This window comes from Octopus bimaculoides, chromosome 23 (assembly GCF_046866305.1).
Source record: "Octopus bimaculoides isolate indiv1 chromosome 23, ASM4686630v1, whole genome shotgun sequence".
NCBI lineage: Eukaryota > Metazoa > Mollusca > Cephalopoda > Octopoda > Octopodidae > Octopus > Octopus bimaculoides.
Window position 1 is genome coordinate 12,688,245 of NC_142950.1, and position 20,906 is coordinate 12,709,150.

The 20,906-nt window shown below is 40.5% G+C and overlaps 1 protein-coding gene across 1 annotated transcript in view; it reads right to left on the reverse strand.

Annotated features, from left to right (window-relative positions):
* The window catches only part of LOC106872619 (regulator of telomere elongation helicase 1 homolog), a 169,714-nt gene that overhangs the window by 37,472 nt on the left and 111,336 nt on the right, over nt 1–20,906 (reverse strand). The window contains exons 23-28 of the mRNA XM_089340714.1: nt 20,016–20,156; nt 16,710–16,825; nt 13,232–13,355; nt 8,986–9,145; nt 4,840–4,940; nt 818–850 (exon numbers count right to left, since the gene is read on the reverse strand). Of these exons, the coding sequence (XP_089196840.1) occupies nt 818–850; nt 4,840–4,940; nt 8,986–9,145; nt 13,232–13,355; nt 16,710–16,825; nt 20,016–20,156 (675 nt within the window). The remainder of the gene's footprint in view (nt 1–817; nt 851–4,839; nt 4,941–8,985; nt 9,146–13,231; nt 13,356–16,709; nt 16,826–20,015; nt 20,157–20,906) is intronic.

Here is a 20,906-nt window from a genome sequence, read left to right on the forward strand (position 1 = left end):
CTGTTTAACTCCCAGTCAGCGCTGGTCATGCAGACCTATGATCAAAGACATACCAGTAATGACCATCCCACCTTGTTTTTTTCCTTGGAGACAAAATGTATCTAAGACTACATCATGCAACGTATAACTTCCTACATTGTTAAGAAAGTATGGTGAGCAGTGATTGGAGGGTTATTTGGTGTCATTTCTCGTATACATGAAGGCATCTTTGTTGGCTTACTTGATTGTGGTGATGATGATGGTGATGATAGTGATGGTGGTGATGGTGATGATAATGGTGGCCATCACCATCATCATAATTTAATGCATGTTTCCCATGCTGTCATGGGTTGGACGATTTGACAGGAGATGGCAAACAGAAGAGCTGTAGAGGTCTGATGCCTGTTTTGGGATGGTTCCTATGCCTGGATGCCCTTCCTAACACCAATCATTTTACAGAGTGTACTGGGTGCTTTTTTGTGGCACTGGCACAAGTGCTTTTTATGTGGCACCAGCACCCATGAGCCCACAAGATCAGGACTACTCAGTGAAGAGGGATGCAAGGGACATACCTATATGCACGGACAACCAAGATTTCCCTTAGCTTGACATGTCTTCTCTAAAAATAGTAGATGCCAGCAAGTTTTGAACTCATGATCTTCTGCGTGTTAAGCAGATATAATAACCACTACACCATGGAACCTGACAATGTGGTTTTGTGATAAATTAATTTCTCCTCATCCCCAGTCCACCAGGGATTAATTCAAAAAAAAAAAAAAAAGAAAAAAAGGAAAAAAAAAAAAGGAAATTAGAGAAAAAATAAAAATAAAAAACTTACAGAATTTAACCCAGTGAATTCTTCATTTTTTTTCTGTAAAAAGAAAAGATAGACTATATACACACAAAAATATACATACCTACAAACATATATATTTTTATATATATATTCACATTCAATGCTTTATGGGCTGGATGGAACTTAATGAAGCAGATTATCCCTAACCCTCACCTGTTACTGAGCAAGGTAATATTTCCTAATGACCAGACATTTTTGCAGATTATTGGAAAGTTAAGACACTGCTTGTATGACAGTGGCATTCATTTACAACTATAATGTGATGTCAAGACAAGGAGACACAAACATACATTTTATATGCACACACATATAATTTATTTGAAGATCACAATACATGCATTAAAGCGCTACTAATAGTTTCATATGTCGAAAGAGCTCAAGCATATTCTTCAGGCGCAAACCACATAGCGTAACGAACTAAAGAGATTGAATAAGAGAAGAAACACAAAAAATCCGAGAAGTTTTTTTTGAGTTCTCTCAACATATGAAAGTATTAGTAGCGTTTTAATACATATATTGTGACCTTTAAATAAATAATATTCATCTCTCACCAGATGGAATACTTTTTTGTTGAATTTTCTGTCACAGATCAGTACAAATCAGTGTTAAACTAATACACCTGTTTGTTGTTTATACACCTGTGTATGTGTGTGTGTGTGTATATATATATATATATATATATATATATATATATATATATATATATATATATATATATATATATATGTATATATATATATACACACACACACACAAAATATGGGGGTTTAGTTTACATGTGATCTAAACGACTGGGTACGCTGGATAAGTGCTGTAACAAATTACCAGGGGTCCAAGCTCATAGCTGAGATGTGAGTTATGGAACCATTGTAGATTTCCAATATAGCAGAATAATAACGTATATGGAGTGGTTGGCGTTAGGAAGGGCATCCAGCTGTAGAAACTCTGCCAAATCAGATTGGAGCCTGGTGCAGCCATCTGGTTCACCAGTCCTCAGTCAAATCGTCCAACCCATGCTAGCATGGAAAGCAGACGTTAAACGATGACATGACATGGCTTGAGATGTTTGCTTTGCCTCAGCATTTGTTGTCCTCTTTAACAAATACACACACACACACATATATATATATATATATATATATATACACACACACACACACACACATATATATATATATATATATATGATGATTTCTTTCAGTTTCCATCAACTAAATTCATGTAAAAAGTTTTGGTCAACCCTGGGCTTATTCAAGACACTTACCCAAGGTACCATGCAGTGGGACTGAACCTGAGACCATGTGGTTGGGAACCAAGCTTCTTAACTACACAGCCTCACCGACACTAGCTAGCAAATCCAGTATCGCACATATCGGTGCAACAGTGAAAATGCCGAATTCTTCTCCAAGACAATGCTTGACCACGTATCTTGCAAATGACTCTTCAGAAATTCAACAAACTGCGTTGCAGACTTCTACATCACTCAGTTTACTTGTCCAGACACCTCTTCAACTGATCGACCACATCTTTTCCAAAAACATCAATAAATTCCTGCAGATGCCAGTCTCCAATAATAAAAGAGACATCTTAAAAACACCATTGAAGAATTCATTGATTCCAAGACTACAGAATTCTATATTACGAGAATAAATAGATCTGCTTCTTATGGGAAAAAATGTGAGGAATGAATAGTCAAATTTTTGGTTAATAGTATATATTCCTTGCTGAGATGTTTTACAATAAAGCTGGGGGTTAAAAAACAAGAAATTAGTTTTGGACTAACTTTAGACATACATATTCAAGGGCTGAGAGTTTTGTGTCACAACTCAACAAACTAAATTTGTAACTAGTTTGATAAGAGCTAATGCATGAAACACTTGGTTCGGCTCTTGAGTCAGTCAGTGTTACTTCTGCCAAATATTAATTTCAAATTTTGGCACAAGGTCAGCAATTCCAAGGGAGGGGTTAAGTTGATTACATCTACCCCAGTACTCAACTGGTACTTATCTTATCAACCCTGAAAGGTTGAAAGACATATCTGACCTTGGCAGAATTTGAACTCAGAACGTAAGGACGAATAAAATGCTGCTAAGCATTTTGCCCAGCATGCTAATGATTCTGCCAGCTCGGCACCATCCTCATGCCAAATATTAATAAAATATGTGTATGTATGTGAGTGTGTGTATATATACGTGTATGTGTGTCTGTATCCGTATATATCTTCCTACCATCACTTGACAACTAGTATTGGTTGGTTTACATCCTTGTAACTAAGCAATTCAGTATAGAGACCAACAGAACAAGTACCAAACTGTGATAGTCAATCTAGAATGTTTGCTATTTTTAAGATAGTAGAATGCTAAGTTAGGAAGGTCTGGCTGTTATTTCAAGTTGGTCAAGCAGACCTATGATCAAAAGCAATCTAGCCATGACCATCCAACTTTTTCTGCCATCTCGAACTACATCATCCTGCATATCCACTTTATAAAACAATTCGTTGTTGGTCAAAGGAAGATTTTAGTTGCTACTTTTAGCAGGTCAAGCAGTCCTATGATGGAAGGCACAGTGTATCTAGGACTACGTTATCCAATGTCCACTATTTTGTAAGTAGCAGGATGTAGCTCAAGGGAAATTTGGCTGCTGTTTCTAGCAAATCAAGCAGACCTGTGATCAAAAACATTCCAACCACAAATGTTTTATATTTTCCTCCAAAGTCTATCTTGGGCTACATAACCCAATGTATCTATTTTTTAAGGGAGTTTAAGGGAGATTTGATCCCTATTTCTATCAGGTTAAGCAACCCTATGATCCAAGGCATTCCAGTTACAACCATCCTGTCTTTATTTCAGGCATGGTGTACCTAAGAGTACATGTCTAGTCATCAGACTGTGGCCATGCTGGGGCACTGCCTTGAAGAATTTTTAGTTGAATGAATCAACCCCGGACTTAATTATTTTCCCCTCAAGCCTGGTACTTATTCTATCAGTCTTTTGTTGCTGAACTGCAAAGTTACAGGGACGTAAACAAACCAGCACCAGTTGTCAATCAGTGGTGGAGACAAATACAGAAAGACACACACATGATGAGCTTCTTTCAGTTTCCGTCTACCAAATCCACTCACAAGGCTTTGGTCAGCCCGAGGTTATAGTAGAAAACACTTGCCCAAGGTGCCACACAGTGGGACTGAACCTGGAACCATGTGGTTGGGAAGCAAGCTTCTTACCACACAGCCATGTCTGTCCATCTCTTTTAACTCTTTAGCATTTAAACTGGCCATGTCCAGCCCAAATATTCTTCCTGTTTTATGTTCAGACTGGCCAGATCTGACCTCTCACACCTACCAAACACTGCCATTTTAAACACAAGCAATAACATCATTGAAATTTCAAAGCCAGATAATGTATGACTAATTCAAAATAATGTGAATAAATAAGCATTACATTTGACAAAGTAATCTGAATGTTAAAGGGTTAAAGATTGTAGAAAATTTGAGGAAGATTTGGCTGCTACATCTAACAGTTCAAGTAGATCTTTGACCAAAGGTATTCCAGCCAGGATTATCCTGCCTTTTTTATTTTTATGTACAGTCTATCTAGTAGTACATTATCCAATGTCTCCCATTTTGTTTTTAAAGATTAAAGAGTATGCTTTTGAGGTAGAATTAGCTACTGTTTCTAAAAAGTTGAATGACCACATAGAGGAACCCATCATTAACTCAGGCAACACCTTCATTATCTTATTCATTAAGAAATTACTTACGGCGGCGAACTGGCAGAAACGTTAGCACGGCGGGTGAAATGCTTAGCGGTATTTCGTCTGCCGCTACGTTCTGAGTTCAAATTCCGCCGAGGTCGACTTTGCCTTTCATCCTTTTGGGGGTCGATAAATTAAGTACCAGTTACGCACTGGGGTTGATGTAATCGACTTAATCCCTTTGTCAGTCCTTGTTTGTCCCCTCTATGTTTAGCCCCTTGTGGGCAATAAAGAAATAAGAAATTACTTACATCTGTGTCACTCAGCATTTCTAATAAACCGACTTTGTTAGTCGGGTGACGGGTCGACTCTGCTTGGTTATATTGCTGTAAGAGTGCTCTACTGATCTCCGCTGTTGACAAGAGAAAAACAAAAATCTTTAAAAGAATTTCATTGAAAATTTAACAAATAAGCTTTCTTTTCAATCACATGGTTTTAGGTTCAATACCACTGCATTGTACCCTGGGCAAGTGTCTTCTACTATAAACACAGGCCTACCAAAGTTGGTGGATTTGGTAGATGGAAACTGAAAGAAGCCTGTCATAAATATATGTGCTTCATGAAGACAGCTTGGATTATAATCCTATCAACATACTATATCTGTGTGTGTGTGTATGTATATATATATATATATATATATTGGAAGGTTTGGAGGTGATGTACAGGAATTATATATTAGAAAAAATAATCAGGTACTCAGATATCTGGATGGTTGTACATTTACAGATTTTTATTCATATGTCACATGTTTTATAAATTAGCGCTTGCACCTATTCATGTGACATATGAATAAAAATCTGTAAATATACAACCATCCAGATATCTGAGTACCTGATTATTTTTTCTAATATATAATTCCTGTACATCACCTCCAAACCTGCCAATATATATATTAGATTGGAGCCTGGTGTTGCCATCCGGTTTCACCAGTCCTCAGTCAAATCGTCCAACCCATGCTAGCATGGAAAGCGGACGTTAAACGATGATGATGATGATGATGATGATGATATGTAAAAAAGAATGAAATCAAGAGACCAATGACATAAGTAAATTTACTTATGCCATTGGTCTCTTGATCTCATTCTTCTTTTTTATATATACACATTCTAATACACGACCCATGTTATATTCCCCATTCATGTTACAACCACATTTGGGGCAAAACTAGATGGTATACAGCACTTACTCGGTAGTACCTGTATTTTTAGGGTCTTGAGAGAAAAGCTGAACATTAGAAGCATCAGTTGTGGCGTGCAAGAGAGACGATTGCGCTGGTATGGACATGTGGTGAGAATGGAGGAGGATAGCTGCGTGAAAAAGTGCCACACCCTAACAGTTGAGGGAACCCGTGGAAGAGGTAGGCCCAGGAAGACCTGGGCTGAGGTGGTGAGGCAAGACCTTCGTACATTGGGCCTCACCGAGGCGATGACTACGGACCGAGACCTTTGGAAATGGGCTGTGCGTGAGAAGACCCGGCAAGCCAAGTAAGATCGTTGCCAGTGCCCCTGGACTGGTTCTTGTGCGGGTGGCACATGAGATGCACCATTTTGAGCGTGGCCGTTGCCAGTACCGCCTGACTGGCTCCTGTAGGATTTTCGAGCGAGATCGTTGCCAGTGCCCCTGGACTGGCTTGTGCGGGTGGCACATAAAAGACACCATTTCGAGCGTGGCCGTTTTCATGCGGGTGACACGTAAAAGCACCCACTACACTCTCTGAGTGGTTGGCGTTAGGAAGGGCATCCAGCTGTAGAAACTCTGCCAAATCAGACTGGAGCCTGGTGTTGCCATCCGGTTTCACCAGTCCTCAGTCAAATCGTCCAACCCATGCTAGCATGGAAAGCGGACGTTAAACGATGATGATGATGATGATGATGGTTGACTCCATTACCCTTCATAACCTTTATCATATATATATATATATATATATATATATATATATATATATATATATATATATATATATATATATATATAAAAACATATCTATATGTCAAATGCCTGTCCACCTTCCAATTTTGATCTATTTACACCTGTGGAATCAGAAACCACTTGTAGCTGCCTTGGATAGGCAATTTCAACACTTCGTTCCCATTTGCACTTCAAGCCTGAGTTGTAGTGGTAATCTGATCTGAGCACACATTGTACATACCTATTAATATATGTCAATCGATGTATACTACTTGCATTTCCTCTACATACACACGCATGTATGTACATATTTATCTATCTATCTATATACATATCATCGTTTAACATTCTTCTTCCATGCTGGCAAGGGTTGGACAGTTTGACAGAATCCAATTGCAAGAATAATACCAGCTCATTATACACTTATCAAAATAAATTTTTCTTTTTTTTTTTTTTATTCTCATATACATGTCTTATTTATGATTAACTATACGGTGGAGGCGCAATGGCCCAGTGGTTAGGGCAGTGGACTCGCGGTCATAGGATTGCGGTTTCCATTCCCAAACCGGGCATCGTGAGTGTTTATTGAGCGAAAACACCTAAAAGCTCCATGAGGCTCCGGCAGGGGATGGTGGTGAACCCTGCTGTACTCTTCCACCACAACTTTCTCTCACTCTTACTTCCTGTTTCTGTTCTGCCTGTAATTCAAAGGGTCAGCCTTGTCACACAGTGTCAAGCTGAATATTCCCGAGAACTACGTTAAGGGTAACGTGTCTGTGGAGTGCTCAGCCACTTGCACGTTAACTTCACGAGCAGGCTGTTCTGTTGATTGGATCAACTGGAACCCTCGATGTCGTAAGCGACGGAGTACCAACATACGTAGGACCATTACCTACTTAAAAAATTAACTGTTATTCCAAACTATGATACCCTGTGCGCAACCAACTACAGGCAAATAATGAAATGCATTATAATCGAACTAAGCGAAACAGAGTTTATTGCGGGAGGTACCTTTTATAAAGTCACTTGACAAGACCCATCTTCACCAAAGGATGCAATACAACAAGATGTCCAGAATCTCCCCCGCAAGGGACTGATGCAAGATGGGATGAAATGACGGTGGTGATTAATACAGAATCTTGTGAATTCCATTTTCTCTTTCTCTCATATGTTATATAAATATACTCATTTACTCTTTCATTTGTTTCAGTCATTTGACTGCGGCCATGCTGGAGCACCACCTTTAGTCGAGCAAATTGACCCCAGGACTTATTCTTTGTAAGCCTAGTACTTATTCTATCGGTCTCTTTTGCCGAACCGCTAAGTTACGGGGACATAAACACACCAGCATCGGTTGTCAAGCAATGCTAGGGGGACAAACACAGACACACAAACACACACATATATATATATATATATACGACGGGCTTCTTTCAGTTTCCGTCTACCAAATCCACTCACAAGGCTTTGGTCGGCCCAAGGCTATAGTAGAAGACACTTGCCCAAGGTGCCACGCAGTGGGACTGAACTCGGAACCGTGTGGTTGGTAAGCAAGCTACTTACCACACAGCCGCTCCTGTGCCTATATATAAGTAATAATTTTATGTTCAGGTATACACCTATTAGTATGCCATTTAAAGCCTGTTCACAATATTCGGCTACCTGATGTCAACAACAGTATGGAGGTATATGCCACTGGATTTACTTTTGGAATTCCTTCATCTCTGTTGAGTTTTGAAAATATATGAAAGAAAGAAAAAGAAATTCACAAGACCCTTTATTATTCACTATGATCATGAGATGCAGAAACAGTTGTGGCACATCATAGGTGCAGATGTGTCTTATCAGATGACCTCATTTTTAAATCTCCATTTTGCAAGAGAGACCAATAGAATAAGTACTAGGGTTTAAGCAAAAAAAAAAAAAAAAAAGTACTGGGATCAATATATTCGATTAAAATTCTTCAAGGTGGTGCTCCAGCATGGCCACAGTCAAATGACTGAAACAAGTAAAAGATAAACGATGTGTGTATTTGTGTGAAATCATGTATGTACATAAGCATAAAGGGCTTCTGTACAGTTTCCATTTCGCCTGGTGAGCTTGAGGCCTTACAAAACACTTGCCCAAGGTAGCACACAGTGGGACTGAACCTAAATGCATGTCATTGGAAATGAAATCCAAAGACACACAACCCCTTATAGTCAACAACACTATCACCACCACCACCACCACCACCAACCATCTCAATCATCACAACCACTAGCAATCCCTACCACCACTACCAGCACTATCACTACTATAGCTGCCATCGCCGCCGCTGCCACCACCACCACCAACACCACCACTACAACTGCCACTGCCCACCACCAATCACTATCATCACCATAGCAACAACCCACCAAAACCACCCAGCTTCAACCACCAACACTCATCCCACACTCCCACTCCCTGTTCAATGCCCCCTACAAGCAGAAAAACAGTATACCAACCATCTATGCTCAAACTGGGGACATGTGTGACAACATCCGAGGCTCTGGCCGATGGAGGACGTATCGTCACTTGACCGATTTCAAAATATGAACCACTACTAAATGTGGAGACAGGGTTGGCAGCTTTATATTGTCTGGAAGATAGCACTGGTTGTGGTAACTAGATTTGGTGAAAGGGGAGAAAAGAAAAAGAAAAAGAATAAAAGAGAATAAGTATTTTGCCAATAAAGACACACACTATTTATTTGATCTTATCACTTCATTATTATTATTATTATTATTATTATTATTATTATTGAGTGAGAGAACAGTGCATGCATTTGAAGTGAGACTGGGGTACAAATATACGAAGACCAATATACCCATCTTGATTCCCCATCTGACAAGGATAAACCAGGCACATGCATCACAACCATGTGGGCAACATGCTGATCTCATATCAAGATAAACAGTGTACTGACTTTGCAGGTGAGGCCCGATTAGAATTTTCTTCTGGTTGAGTAGCCCATCCTGCTCAAAAGGTCCCTGAATAAAGTTTGTTTAAGGATGTTGAACAAAAACACCCATGTTTCCAGAGGTGAATTATTCAAATCTCAAAGAATTCCTCTCAATACATGGCTATGATGCTCCCCAACAACTTCTGCTCGTAATCAGAGATGCACATATCGTCAGCCACCAAGGGACATGCTCAACTGGTCAAGGTCAATCAAGTGAAAAGCAAATCTGTGGTATTGAGCAGAATATTTGCTGTAAGGCCATCTTTTAGACCAAGACAAAACAAGTACATGATAACACCTCCAATCAGTTAAGATCAGAAGCCACGAAAGCCTCTGCTTGGTACTGCATCAGGGCATTTATTATTATTATTATTTTACAGGTCAGCGTTCTTTCATCACACTCTCTGTGACCTCTTCAATGACCATCTGTTCTTCTCCATGTCTCTTCTTCTCTCTGACTAGTGGGGACAGTCTCATGTGAATTACAGAACACAGACTAATAGTCATACAATACTTAAGAGCATGTAACTAACTAGAAAAGAAAAATATGGTGCACACAACTTCAAAGTTGATCATGTACAATGAAAATGAGTGCTAAGACTGTTATAATGTGGATCTTCGTTCACTTGTATGTTGTCGTTGGCACTGTAATATTCTTGTCACCACTAATATGTTATGGTGGTATTCTACATCTTATTATCTTTACCTCATTACTCTTGCTATCACTGATAGCTTCACAGGACAATGACTTTGAAACATCTACCTTGACAGTAACTCGAACTTGTTCATGTAACTGACACTGACTGACTGAGAACTCGTACAATGACTCTACTACTACTACTACTACTACTACACCTACTACTACTGACTCTGCTACAACTGACTGTCTGACTTTATAGTGGCTTTCTCATACCACTGTCATGTGGGAAGGAGTGTACCATTTTCACTACAACAAAGACGATGAGAGATTTGTCGATCACATGGAAAAAGTATGAGATGATGACGATGCGATAGTAGATCTAACAACAATATAATCATAGCATAGAATAACAAAATAGTTAAAGCACAGAGCTTTTTACAATGAGAAAAAGAATAAGTTAAAAACTGATATATACTCCAAGCACTAAGGCCCGTGATCAGGAGCAAACAGACAACAAACGTGGGTCTATACAGAACCAACGCAATGACCAGCATGGTTGGTACTGTATAGACTAACATTTCTTGCCCATTTACTTTTAATCATGGACTGTTTAGGTCTGAAATATTTTGCCCCATTATTTGTTTTATTAGTTTTAGTCATTAGACTGTGGCTATGCTGGAGCACCACCTCCATGTGTTTAGTCAGACAAATTGACCCCAGCACTTATTCTTCTTTGAAACCTGGTACTTGTTCTGTTGGTCCCGTTCGCTAAACAACTTAGTTAGGGGACATAAACAAACCAATGCGGGTTGTCAAGCAGTGGTGAGGGACAAACACTAACACACACGGAAATAAACATAAAAATATACATACATATATAATTGCATGTATGTGTGTGTGTGTTTGTGTGTATACACTTATACATACATGATGGACTCTCCAGCTGAAGATGGTGTACTAGTGTTCAGCTTTTTGCCGAAAGACCTGCAGAAATGATTTGTTTATAGTGATCAAATGTTCATGCCAAACATTAGCTCACTCACTCTCCATCAAATCAACATTACCTGAACAGGTGCAAGGTGTACCATGCGTAGGCATTGAAGTGGTCACAGAACAACGGGAGATGAAGTGTTTTGCTCAAGAACACAATGTACCATCTGGTCTAGGAATTGAAATCCCAATCGCTACATCGTGAGAGCAACACTGTAACAACTAGGCTATGCGCCCTCATATATACATTACATACATGCATGCACATATATACACATATGTATATATATATACACACACACACACACACACACACATATATATACAGGCATAACTATGTGGTAAGAAACTTGCTTCCCAACCACAGAAAAGTTGGATTTAAGCAACATCAGTTGTGGTGTGCAAGAGAGATGACTGCGCTGGTATGGACATGTGGTGTGAATGGATGAGGACAGCTGTGTGAAAAAATGTCACACCCTAGCAGTTGAGGGAACCTGTGGAAGAGGTAGACCCAGGAAAACCTGGGATGAGGTGGTGAAGCACAACCTTCGAACATTGGGCCTCACCGAGGAAATGACTAGTGACCGGGACCTTTGGAGATATGTTGTGCTTCAGAAGACCCAACAAGCCAAGTGAGACCATAGCTCATGGCTTATGCCAGTGGTTGTAACCAGCCCATTTATGAATACTTCTCATTCATTGGACAATGAACTTTGCTTGCGAAGACCTATTGAGGCAAGTGTAAGCAAATCAAAATCACTGACTTGGCCAATGACAGTACCGCCTGATTGGCACTCGTGCCAGTGGAACGTTAAAAGCACATCCGAGCGTGATCATTGCCAGGGCCATGGATTGGCTCCCGTGCCAGTGACACGTGAAAAGCACCATTCGAGTGTGATCGTTACCAGCGTCACTTTACCAGCACAGCTGTAGAAACTTTGCCAGATCAGATTGAGCCTGGTGCAGCCTCTGGCTCACTAGTCCTCAGTCAAGCCGTTCAACCCATGCCAGCATGGAAAGCGGACGTAAACCGATGATGATGATAATGATGTGTGCATGTCTTTGTATCTGTGTTCGTCCCCCATCACCACTTGACAACTGGTGTCACTGTGTTTACGTCCCTGTAACTTAGCAGTTCAGCAAAAGAGACCAATAGAATAAGTACTAGGCTTAAAAAATAACTCCTGGGGTCGATTTGTTTGACTAAAATACTTCAAGGTGTTGCTCCAGCATGACCACAATCAAATGACTGAAACAAGTAAAAGAATAAAATTGTGATGGCACCTGTGCCCAGCGTCGCCTTTCTGGCACTTGTGCCCGCAGCATGTGTAAGGACTTTCAAGCGAGATCGTTGCCAGTGCCCCTGGACTGGCTCTTGTGTGGGTGGCACATAAAATACACCATTTTGAGCGTGGCCGTTGCCAGTACCGCCTGACTGGCCTTCGTGCCGGTGGCACGTAAAAAGCACCCACTACACTCTCAGAGTGGTTGGCGTTAGAAAGGGCATCCAGCTGTAGAAACTGTCAAATCAGATTGGAGCCTGGTGTAGCCATCTGGTTTCACCAGTCCTCAGTCAAATCGTCCAACCCATGCTAGCATGGAAAGCGGACGTTAAACGACGACGACGACGATGATGATACACACACACACACACACACATATACATACACTTTTATGTATATATAAGAAGCTTCATTCAGTTTCTTATTTCTTTACTACCCACAAGGGGCTACACACAGAGGGGACACACAAGGACACAAACGGATTAAGTCGATTACATCGACCCCAGTGCGTAACTGGTACTTATTTAATCGACCCCGAAAGGATGAAAGGCAAAGTCGACCTCGGCGGAATTTGAACTCAGAACGTAACAGCAGACGAAATACCGCTAAGCATTTCGTCCGGCGTGCTAACGTTTCTGCCAGCTCGCCGCCTTTCAGTTTCATTCACTTTCTGGCCACCAGATTCATTTGCAAGGCTTTGATTGGCCCAGAGTTACAAACTCTCCATCTTATTATTTTCTCTCCATTTTATTATTTTACTTCGTTACCACAATGCTTCAATCAAGCTACAATGCTCTTCTTATATTAGAGAGAGAGTTTTATGCAAAATTCTTTACCGTTCTTTTAGCCGCCTTGAAGAAGGAGGCCAACTCACGCAAGACTTGACCATATTTGTCCGTTTTGCGAACTTCATCCCGGAGCCAGATGGGAAGATGGTGAATGTTATGGTTACTGGTGAACCTGAAAAAAAGTTAGGGAGTCATAAGCATAGGGTCACAATAATAGGGTAAGGGGAAGGGTGACCTGGAAAGGAAAAGGTGGATTAAAGGTAGGAGTTAGTTAGAAGTGGGGTTAGCTAGGATTAGGAGTTAGTTAACCCTTTTGAAACCAACCTGCCTGAGATTGTTCCAGGTTTTATAATACAAACTTCTTCCTTCAGAATGACTTTAATTAAAAACCTTCCTTCAAAATTTCATGTTAACATCTGCTCCAAACACCAACTTCATATTGGCAAAGTTATTTTCTAAATTAATTGAAATAAAGGCAATGTATTTCAACAAAAATATGGTAACAAAAGGTTTAAGGAATAGGATAAGGAGTCAGTAGTAGGGATTAATAATTACCATACTTTAATGTGTATAAGGAACTCCCTAATTTTGGGGGCTTAAAATTTGGAAAAAAGGTTTTGTAAAGGATTATAATACTATCCATGTATAAGAAACTCCCATATTTTTTAAACCTAATTTTTGACAAAATAGGGTCCCTTATATACATAAAAATACAGCAATAGTTGGAGTAAGGCAGTGAGCTGGCAGAATCGTTAGCATGCTGGGCAAAATTCTTTGCAATATTTTGTCTGTCTTTACGTTGAGTTCAAATTTTGCTGAGATTGACTTTACCTTTTATCCTTTCAGGGTCAATAAAATAAGTATCAGTAGATCATTCAGGTTGATGTAATTGGCTTAAACCCCCACTCCCAGCTCCTCCAAACTTGCTGGCCTTGTGCCAAAATCTGACACCAATAGTTAATGGTGGGGGTTAGGGTTGGGAGATAACAGCAGAGGCAGAAGTTAGGGATGGCAGATATGTGCAGGAGTGAGAAGAGAATTAGAAATAGGAGTTCGTCAGGAGTTGGTGGGGAGGTAAGGATTGTAGCAACGAATAAATTTAGAAAATCATTTTTTTAAAAATCAACTGTTTAATGTAGAGGAACAATACTAACAATGAAATGAATTCATAGAACTCGAGCGAGATCGTTGCTAGTGCCACCGAACTGGCTCCTGTGCAGGTGGCACGTAAAATACACCATTTTGATTGTGGCCGTTGCCAGTACCACCTGACTGGCCTTTGTGCCGGTGGCACGTAAAAGCACCCACTACACTCTCGGAGTGATTGGCGTTAGGAAGGGCATCCAGCTGTAGAAACTCTGCCAAATCAGATTGGAGCCTGGTGTAGCCATCTGGTTCACCAGTCCTCAGTCAAATCATCCAACCCATGCTAGCATGGAAAGTGGACATTAAACGATGATGATGATGATGAAACATCTTGGCTACACCATGAAGTTAAATATGTGTTTAACTGCTGAATGGGCATATTGACTAAACATCATGAAGCTACTAAAGAATCTAATCGCATATGATAAGGTGGCGTTGGATAAAAGAAAATATAGGAGGATTAATTAATTATGATTTTAATCAACATATCCTTCTCTCAGATTCAGATTCTTATTGCAATGGTCCTTCAGTTTTTCTACTGAAAACCTGTAAAAGAATTTGGAAGGTTGGTCGTCCAACCAGGCCTTTCACGATACCCTTAAAGCCAGGAACTTTCCAGCACCACTTCATATATATATATATATATATATATATATATATATATATATATATATATATATACTGAGGGTGATAAATTGAATATTAATTTCAATTTAAAACCAGTGGTCTAGCATATAAAGAAATCTGATAATTCAGAAAAATTGTATTACATGCGTATAAGAAGGGAAGACCACTAGGTGGACACCCAATATGCTAGAAAGAGGTCATCAACGACCCAACCACAAAGAAAAATCATGTTCTCCAGATAAAAAAGGTCCACCTAGTGGTCATCCCTTCTTATATGTGTGTGTGTATATATATATATATATATATATATATATATATATATAGAGAGAGAGAGAGAGAGAGAGAGAGAGAGCAGTGTTTCTCAACCATTTTTCACCTATGGTCCCCTCTAATTCGTATTTTACTTGGGTGGACTCACATAGCCATTCAATGTTTAAAAAATCCTATTATGTTTTCATAATTAAATTTTAAGAATTGTATAAAAAATTTTTGCTAAGATATTTTGTGTATGGTAAGAAGTACAATGAATTTATTGCACATAAAATTTTAACAACAAAACCTTATATGGACTCCGGTGTCTGTGTTTGTCCCCCACCACCTCTTGAAAACCTGTATTGGTGTGTTTATATCCCCATAACTTAGCGGTTCAGCAAAAGAACCCAACAGAATAAGCACTGGGCTTTAAAAACAAAAAAAATCTTGTGGTTGATTTGCTTGACCAAAATTCTTCAAGATGATACCCCAGCATGGCCACAGTTAAATGAGTGGAAAAGGTAAAAGGTAATCAGATATAGCGGTATCAATGCAGTGGGTGGGGTGAGGGCATTACTGTGTATCTCCACAACAGCACATATTCCAGGCAATCTGGGGTTAGATGGAGGTTATTCAAGGCAGGGTTTTACCTTTCAGCCTCTCAATACCTGGCACAAAGCCACCTCTTCTGATGCTGCAGTAGAACCTCACCAAGTTGAAAGGGTTTCCTCTTTGTCTTGCAAGTTACTCGACAGTGTCACTAGAGCTGGGGGTTATAAAAAATGCACTAAGTATACACTTTAAAGTAGTTGGTGTTAGGAAGGACATCCAGCCATAAAAAGCTATGTCAAAGCAGACATTAGAGCCAGGCACAGTCCTTTGGCTTAGATATTGTTGAACTAGCCAACCCATGCCAGTATAAAGGACAGGCATTAAATGATGATGATGATGATGAGCTTCCCAGTTTCCATCTATCAAATTCTCTTGCAAGGTGTTGGTTGGCGTGGGGGTATATGTTGTTGTTGTTGTTGGCACTCCGTCGCTTATGACGTCGAGGGTTCCAGTTGATCCGATCAACGGAACAGCCTGCTCGTGAAATTAACGTGCAAGTGGCTGAACACTCCACAGACACGTGTACCCTTAACGTAGTTCTCGGGGATATTCAGCGTGACACAGTGTGACAAGGCTGACCCTTTGAATTACAGGCACAACAGAAACAGGAAGTAAGAGTGAGAGAAAGTTGTGGTGGAAGAGTACAGCAGGGTTCGCCACCATCCCCTGCCGGAGCCTCGTGGAGCTTTAGGTGTTTTCACTCAATAAACACTCACAACGCCCGGTCTGGGAATCGAAACTGCGATCCTATGACCGCGAGTCCGCTGCCCTAACAACTGGGCCATTGCTCCTGGGGGTATAGTATAGAAGACATTACTCAAGATGCTGTACATTAGAAACTAACTAATTAGCAGAATGTATTCTCTAAAGACAAGAGAGTTCTACTCACCGACTATCACACAGGAGGATGGCCCCATAATCATCTTTGTGTCTGATGACTCTTCCAATAGCTTGATTCACAGCTCTGTAGGCTTGCAGTTGGTACCACTGCCATCCAGTCATCTGCTATAGGAACGGAGAGAGAGAGAAAACTGTGGGTAAATTAATTAATTCAAGGTAAGGGTGAATAGTTAAGAAGTTCACTTGGCAAAATTAGTAGGACTCTGGTTCAATCCCACTGTATGACATGTTGGGAAGTTGTTTTTTTTAATAACCTTAGGTTGACCTGAGTTTTATGAGAGAAAGCAGGGAGATGAAAACTGTGTGGAAGCTTGTGGATAAATTTTCTCCATCATTTAAGTCCACTCTGCTGGGTGGTTGGTGTTAGGAAGGGCATCTGGCTGTAAAAATCTGGCCAAAACAGTCACAGAAGTCTGGTGCAGGCTTCTGCCTGGCTGGCTCCTGTCAAACCATCTCACCCACGCCAGCATGGAAGGCAGACATTAAACGGTGATGATGATTTAACCTTTCTGATAACATGTTTGAGACCACCCCCTTATGATACAAACTTTCTATTTTAAAGTGATCTACAGGGTGTCCACAAAGTCTGGGTACATGGAGTAAATAAAATCATAACATAAACAATTAAATATAAGTAATAATAATTTCTTCAAGTATGTGTTAATCCCCATGTACCCAGACTTTGTGGACACCCTGTACATTAAAATATCCCATTAAAATCTACATTAAAGTCCCATTAAAATCATTGAAATTTTATGTTCCAAACACTAGTTTAATAAAGACAAAAATATTTTACAACATTTTTCGTTATTTTCCAAATTAATTGGAACAAAGGCAGCATATTTCAATGGAAATACGGTAACAAAAGGGGGTTAATTATTGTATAACTATCAGTCTATGTGTTCAGTAACTCACCTAAGCCTACCCCTTGGTTCTGATACAAACTTCCTACTTTCAAGTGCTCTAAATTAAAACTGCTCATCTAAATTTCAAACACCAGATAAATATTATTGAGAGACTTACTGTACTAAATTCTTCATTATTTTGCAAATTAATTCAAAGGTACTCTTTTACTTGTTTCAGTCATTTGACTGTGGCCATGCTGGAGCACTGCCTTTAGCCGAACAAATCGACCCCAGGACTTATTCTTTGTAAGCCTAGTACTTATTCTATCGGTCTCTTTTGCCGAACCGCTAAGTTACGGGGACGTAAACACACCAGCATCGGTTGTCAAGCGATGTTGGGGGGGGGGGGGGGGAACAAACACAGACACACAAACATACATATATATGACGGGCTTCTTTCAGTTTCCGTCTACCAAATCCACTCACAAGGCTTTGGTCGGCCAGAGGCTATAGTAGAAGACTCTTGCCCAAGGTGCCATGCAGTAGGACTGAACCCGGAACCATGTGGTTGGTAAGCAAGCTACTTACCACACAGCCACTCCTACGCCTCTACACATGCACATATATATATTTACACATATATGTGTAGTGGTGTATTTTAACAAAAATATGGTAGCAAACGGATTAAATACTGTATGACTATCACCCTGTATTTTCTGTAGTTCACCTGAGACTGTCTCCAGGCTCTATAATACAAACTTTTGTTTGAACCCCTTAGAGTTTAAACTGACCACATCCAGCCAAAATATTCTACCTGTTTTACTTTCAAACTAGTCATATATGATCTTTCATAGCTACCTTACAGTGTCATTTTGAAAATAAACAATCACATCTTTGAAATCTCAAAGTCATGAAATAATGCAGGATTAGTTTTAAATGGTGTGAATACACAAGCTTTATATTTGACAGAGTAATCTGAATGCTAAATGGTCAAAGTGATCTAAATTAAAGCCCTGCATCTAAACTTCAACCTAATTTATATACCAAACACCAGATAAGTAATATTGAGGTTATTAGACATTTGCATCTTAACCAGATGGTTTGGGGTTCAGTCCTAGCAGGTAAATAATTAGACAAAATTCTTCAATTTTTTCAAAATTAACCGAAACAAAGACAGTGTATTTCAACAGAAATACAATAACAAAAGGGTTTCAGGCTTAGCTTTGTCACATTGATTCAACCCAAAAGTTATTAGAAATATATATGTGGAATACTCAGCCACTTATGTGCTAATTCAGCAGACGAAACACCTGAATACTTGTTGTTAAAACTTATGAGCAGCCCCACCTGTCACCAGCGTTGCCTTCTAGCACTTGTGCTGGTGGCACGTTAGAAAATCATTCGAGCGAGGTCGTTGCCAGTGCCGCTGGACTGGCTCTTGTGCAGGTGGCACATAAAAAACATCTTTTTGAGCGTGGCTGTTGCCAGTACTGTGTGACTGGCCCTCGTGCCAGTGGCACGTAAAAGCACTCACTACACTCTCGGAGTGGTTGACGTTAGGAAGGGCATCCAGCTGTAGAAACTCTGCCAAATCAGATTGGAGCCTGGTGTAGCCATCTGGTTCACCAGTCCTCAGTCAAATCGTCCAACTCATGCTAGCATGGAAAGCGGACGTTAAACGATGATGATGATGATGATGATGTAAAACACTGTTTATCACATCAATAACTAAGAGCTCTGACTGCCAGTAGAGGCATCACTCATGCAAATTGGATTCTGGGAGTTATTGAAGTTCTTGTTCATAGTGACTATAGTTTTCTTCAACCCAGTCTCACCCACAATGTATGGGTTGACTTAAGACAATCATCATCATCATCCTTTAACATCCGTTTTCCATGCTGGCATGGGTTGGATGTTTTGACCATAGCTGGCAAGCTGCACCGGGACCCAGTCTGATTTGGCTTGGTTTCTACAGCTGGATGCCCTTCCTAACATCAACCACTTTACAATGTGTGCTGGATGCTTTTAATGTGCCACTGGCATGAGTGCCTTTAAATGGCACCGCAGCATGAGCACTTATGATGTGGCACTAGCACAGGACTTTTGCAGGCCAATCGCCTTCACCAGGGAATGTGCCCTTAACACTTCTGTTGTGGAGGATGGATCTTCTTGAGTTCTGCACAGTAAGAGTGAACCTGGGACCTCATGGTTACAAAGCAAAGTCTTTAATCATTCAGCCATACTGTGTTATCTACAACAGCAGCATATATGTATGAAGTATAAAGGATGCGGAAGGAAGGAAGGAAGGAAGATGGACAGAGAAGACAGTGAGAGAAAAAAAGAGGGAGATAAAGAGAGAAAGAGAGAATTGAAGACAGGGAAAGTACGAGTGAGAAGATATAGAAGAGTGTAAAAGTGGAGGTGTTGGGTATAGAGGGTGGGTTACTTACCTGTCCGTTGCGTTTGGCAACCAAATCATCCAAAAATTTCATCTTCATCATCACTTTTGGGTCCCTCATAGGTGGATATGGTAAACCTGTGATGAGAACAGCTCGGCCATTCGCATCAGCAAAATCAAGACCTTCACTGACCTGTGAGCAGGAAGAAAGAGGTGGGGAGATAAGGATGGTGGTGGAGTTAAGAGTGCAGAGTGGAGGTGCAGTTGTGGAGTGGAAGTGAGTGGAGGTGGAGTTGTGGAATGAAGGTGAGGAGCGGAGGTGGAGTAGAGGCAGAGTTGTGAAGTGGAAGTAGAGCTGTGAAGTGGAGGCGGAGTGGTGAGTGGAGATGGAAATGTGGAGTCAAGGAGGAGTTGTGAAGTGGAAGCAAGGAGTGGAGACAGAGTGGAGGCGGAGTTGTGAGTGGAGATGGAAATGTGGAGTCAAGGAGTTGTGAAGTGGAAGCGAGGAGTGGAGACAGAGTGGAGGCGGAGTTGTGAGTGGAGATGGAAATGTGGAGTCAAGGAGGAGTTGTGAAGTGGAAGCGAGGAGTGGAGGCAGAGTAGAGTTCTGAGTAAGGGCGGAATAATTCTGCATGGAGTTATGAAGTGGCAGTGGGAATTGTGGAGTGGAGGTGGAGCTGAGGTGGACTTGTGGAGAGGTGGTGAATTTCTGGGGTGGAGGTAAAGTGTTAGTGGAGATGACAGAGTGTGATGATAGAGTGTGAAGTGGTGAAATGCTGTTTAGCCCCAGGTCAGTCCTGACCGAGCGCACTTACAATCAAAGGCATTCTAAACATGACCATCCTGTCTTTTTCCTACTTGTAAACAATCTCAGACCATGTTCTCCAACATGTCTTTCCAGACAGTTGTCTATGAGTTGAAGGAGATTTGACTGTTGTTTCTA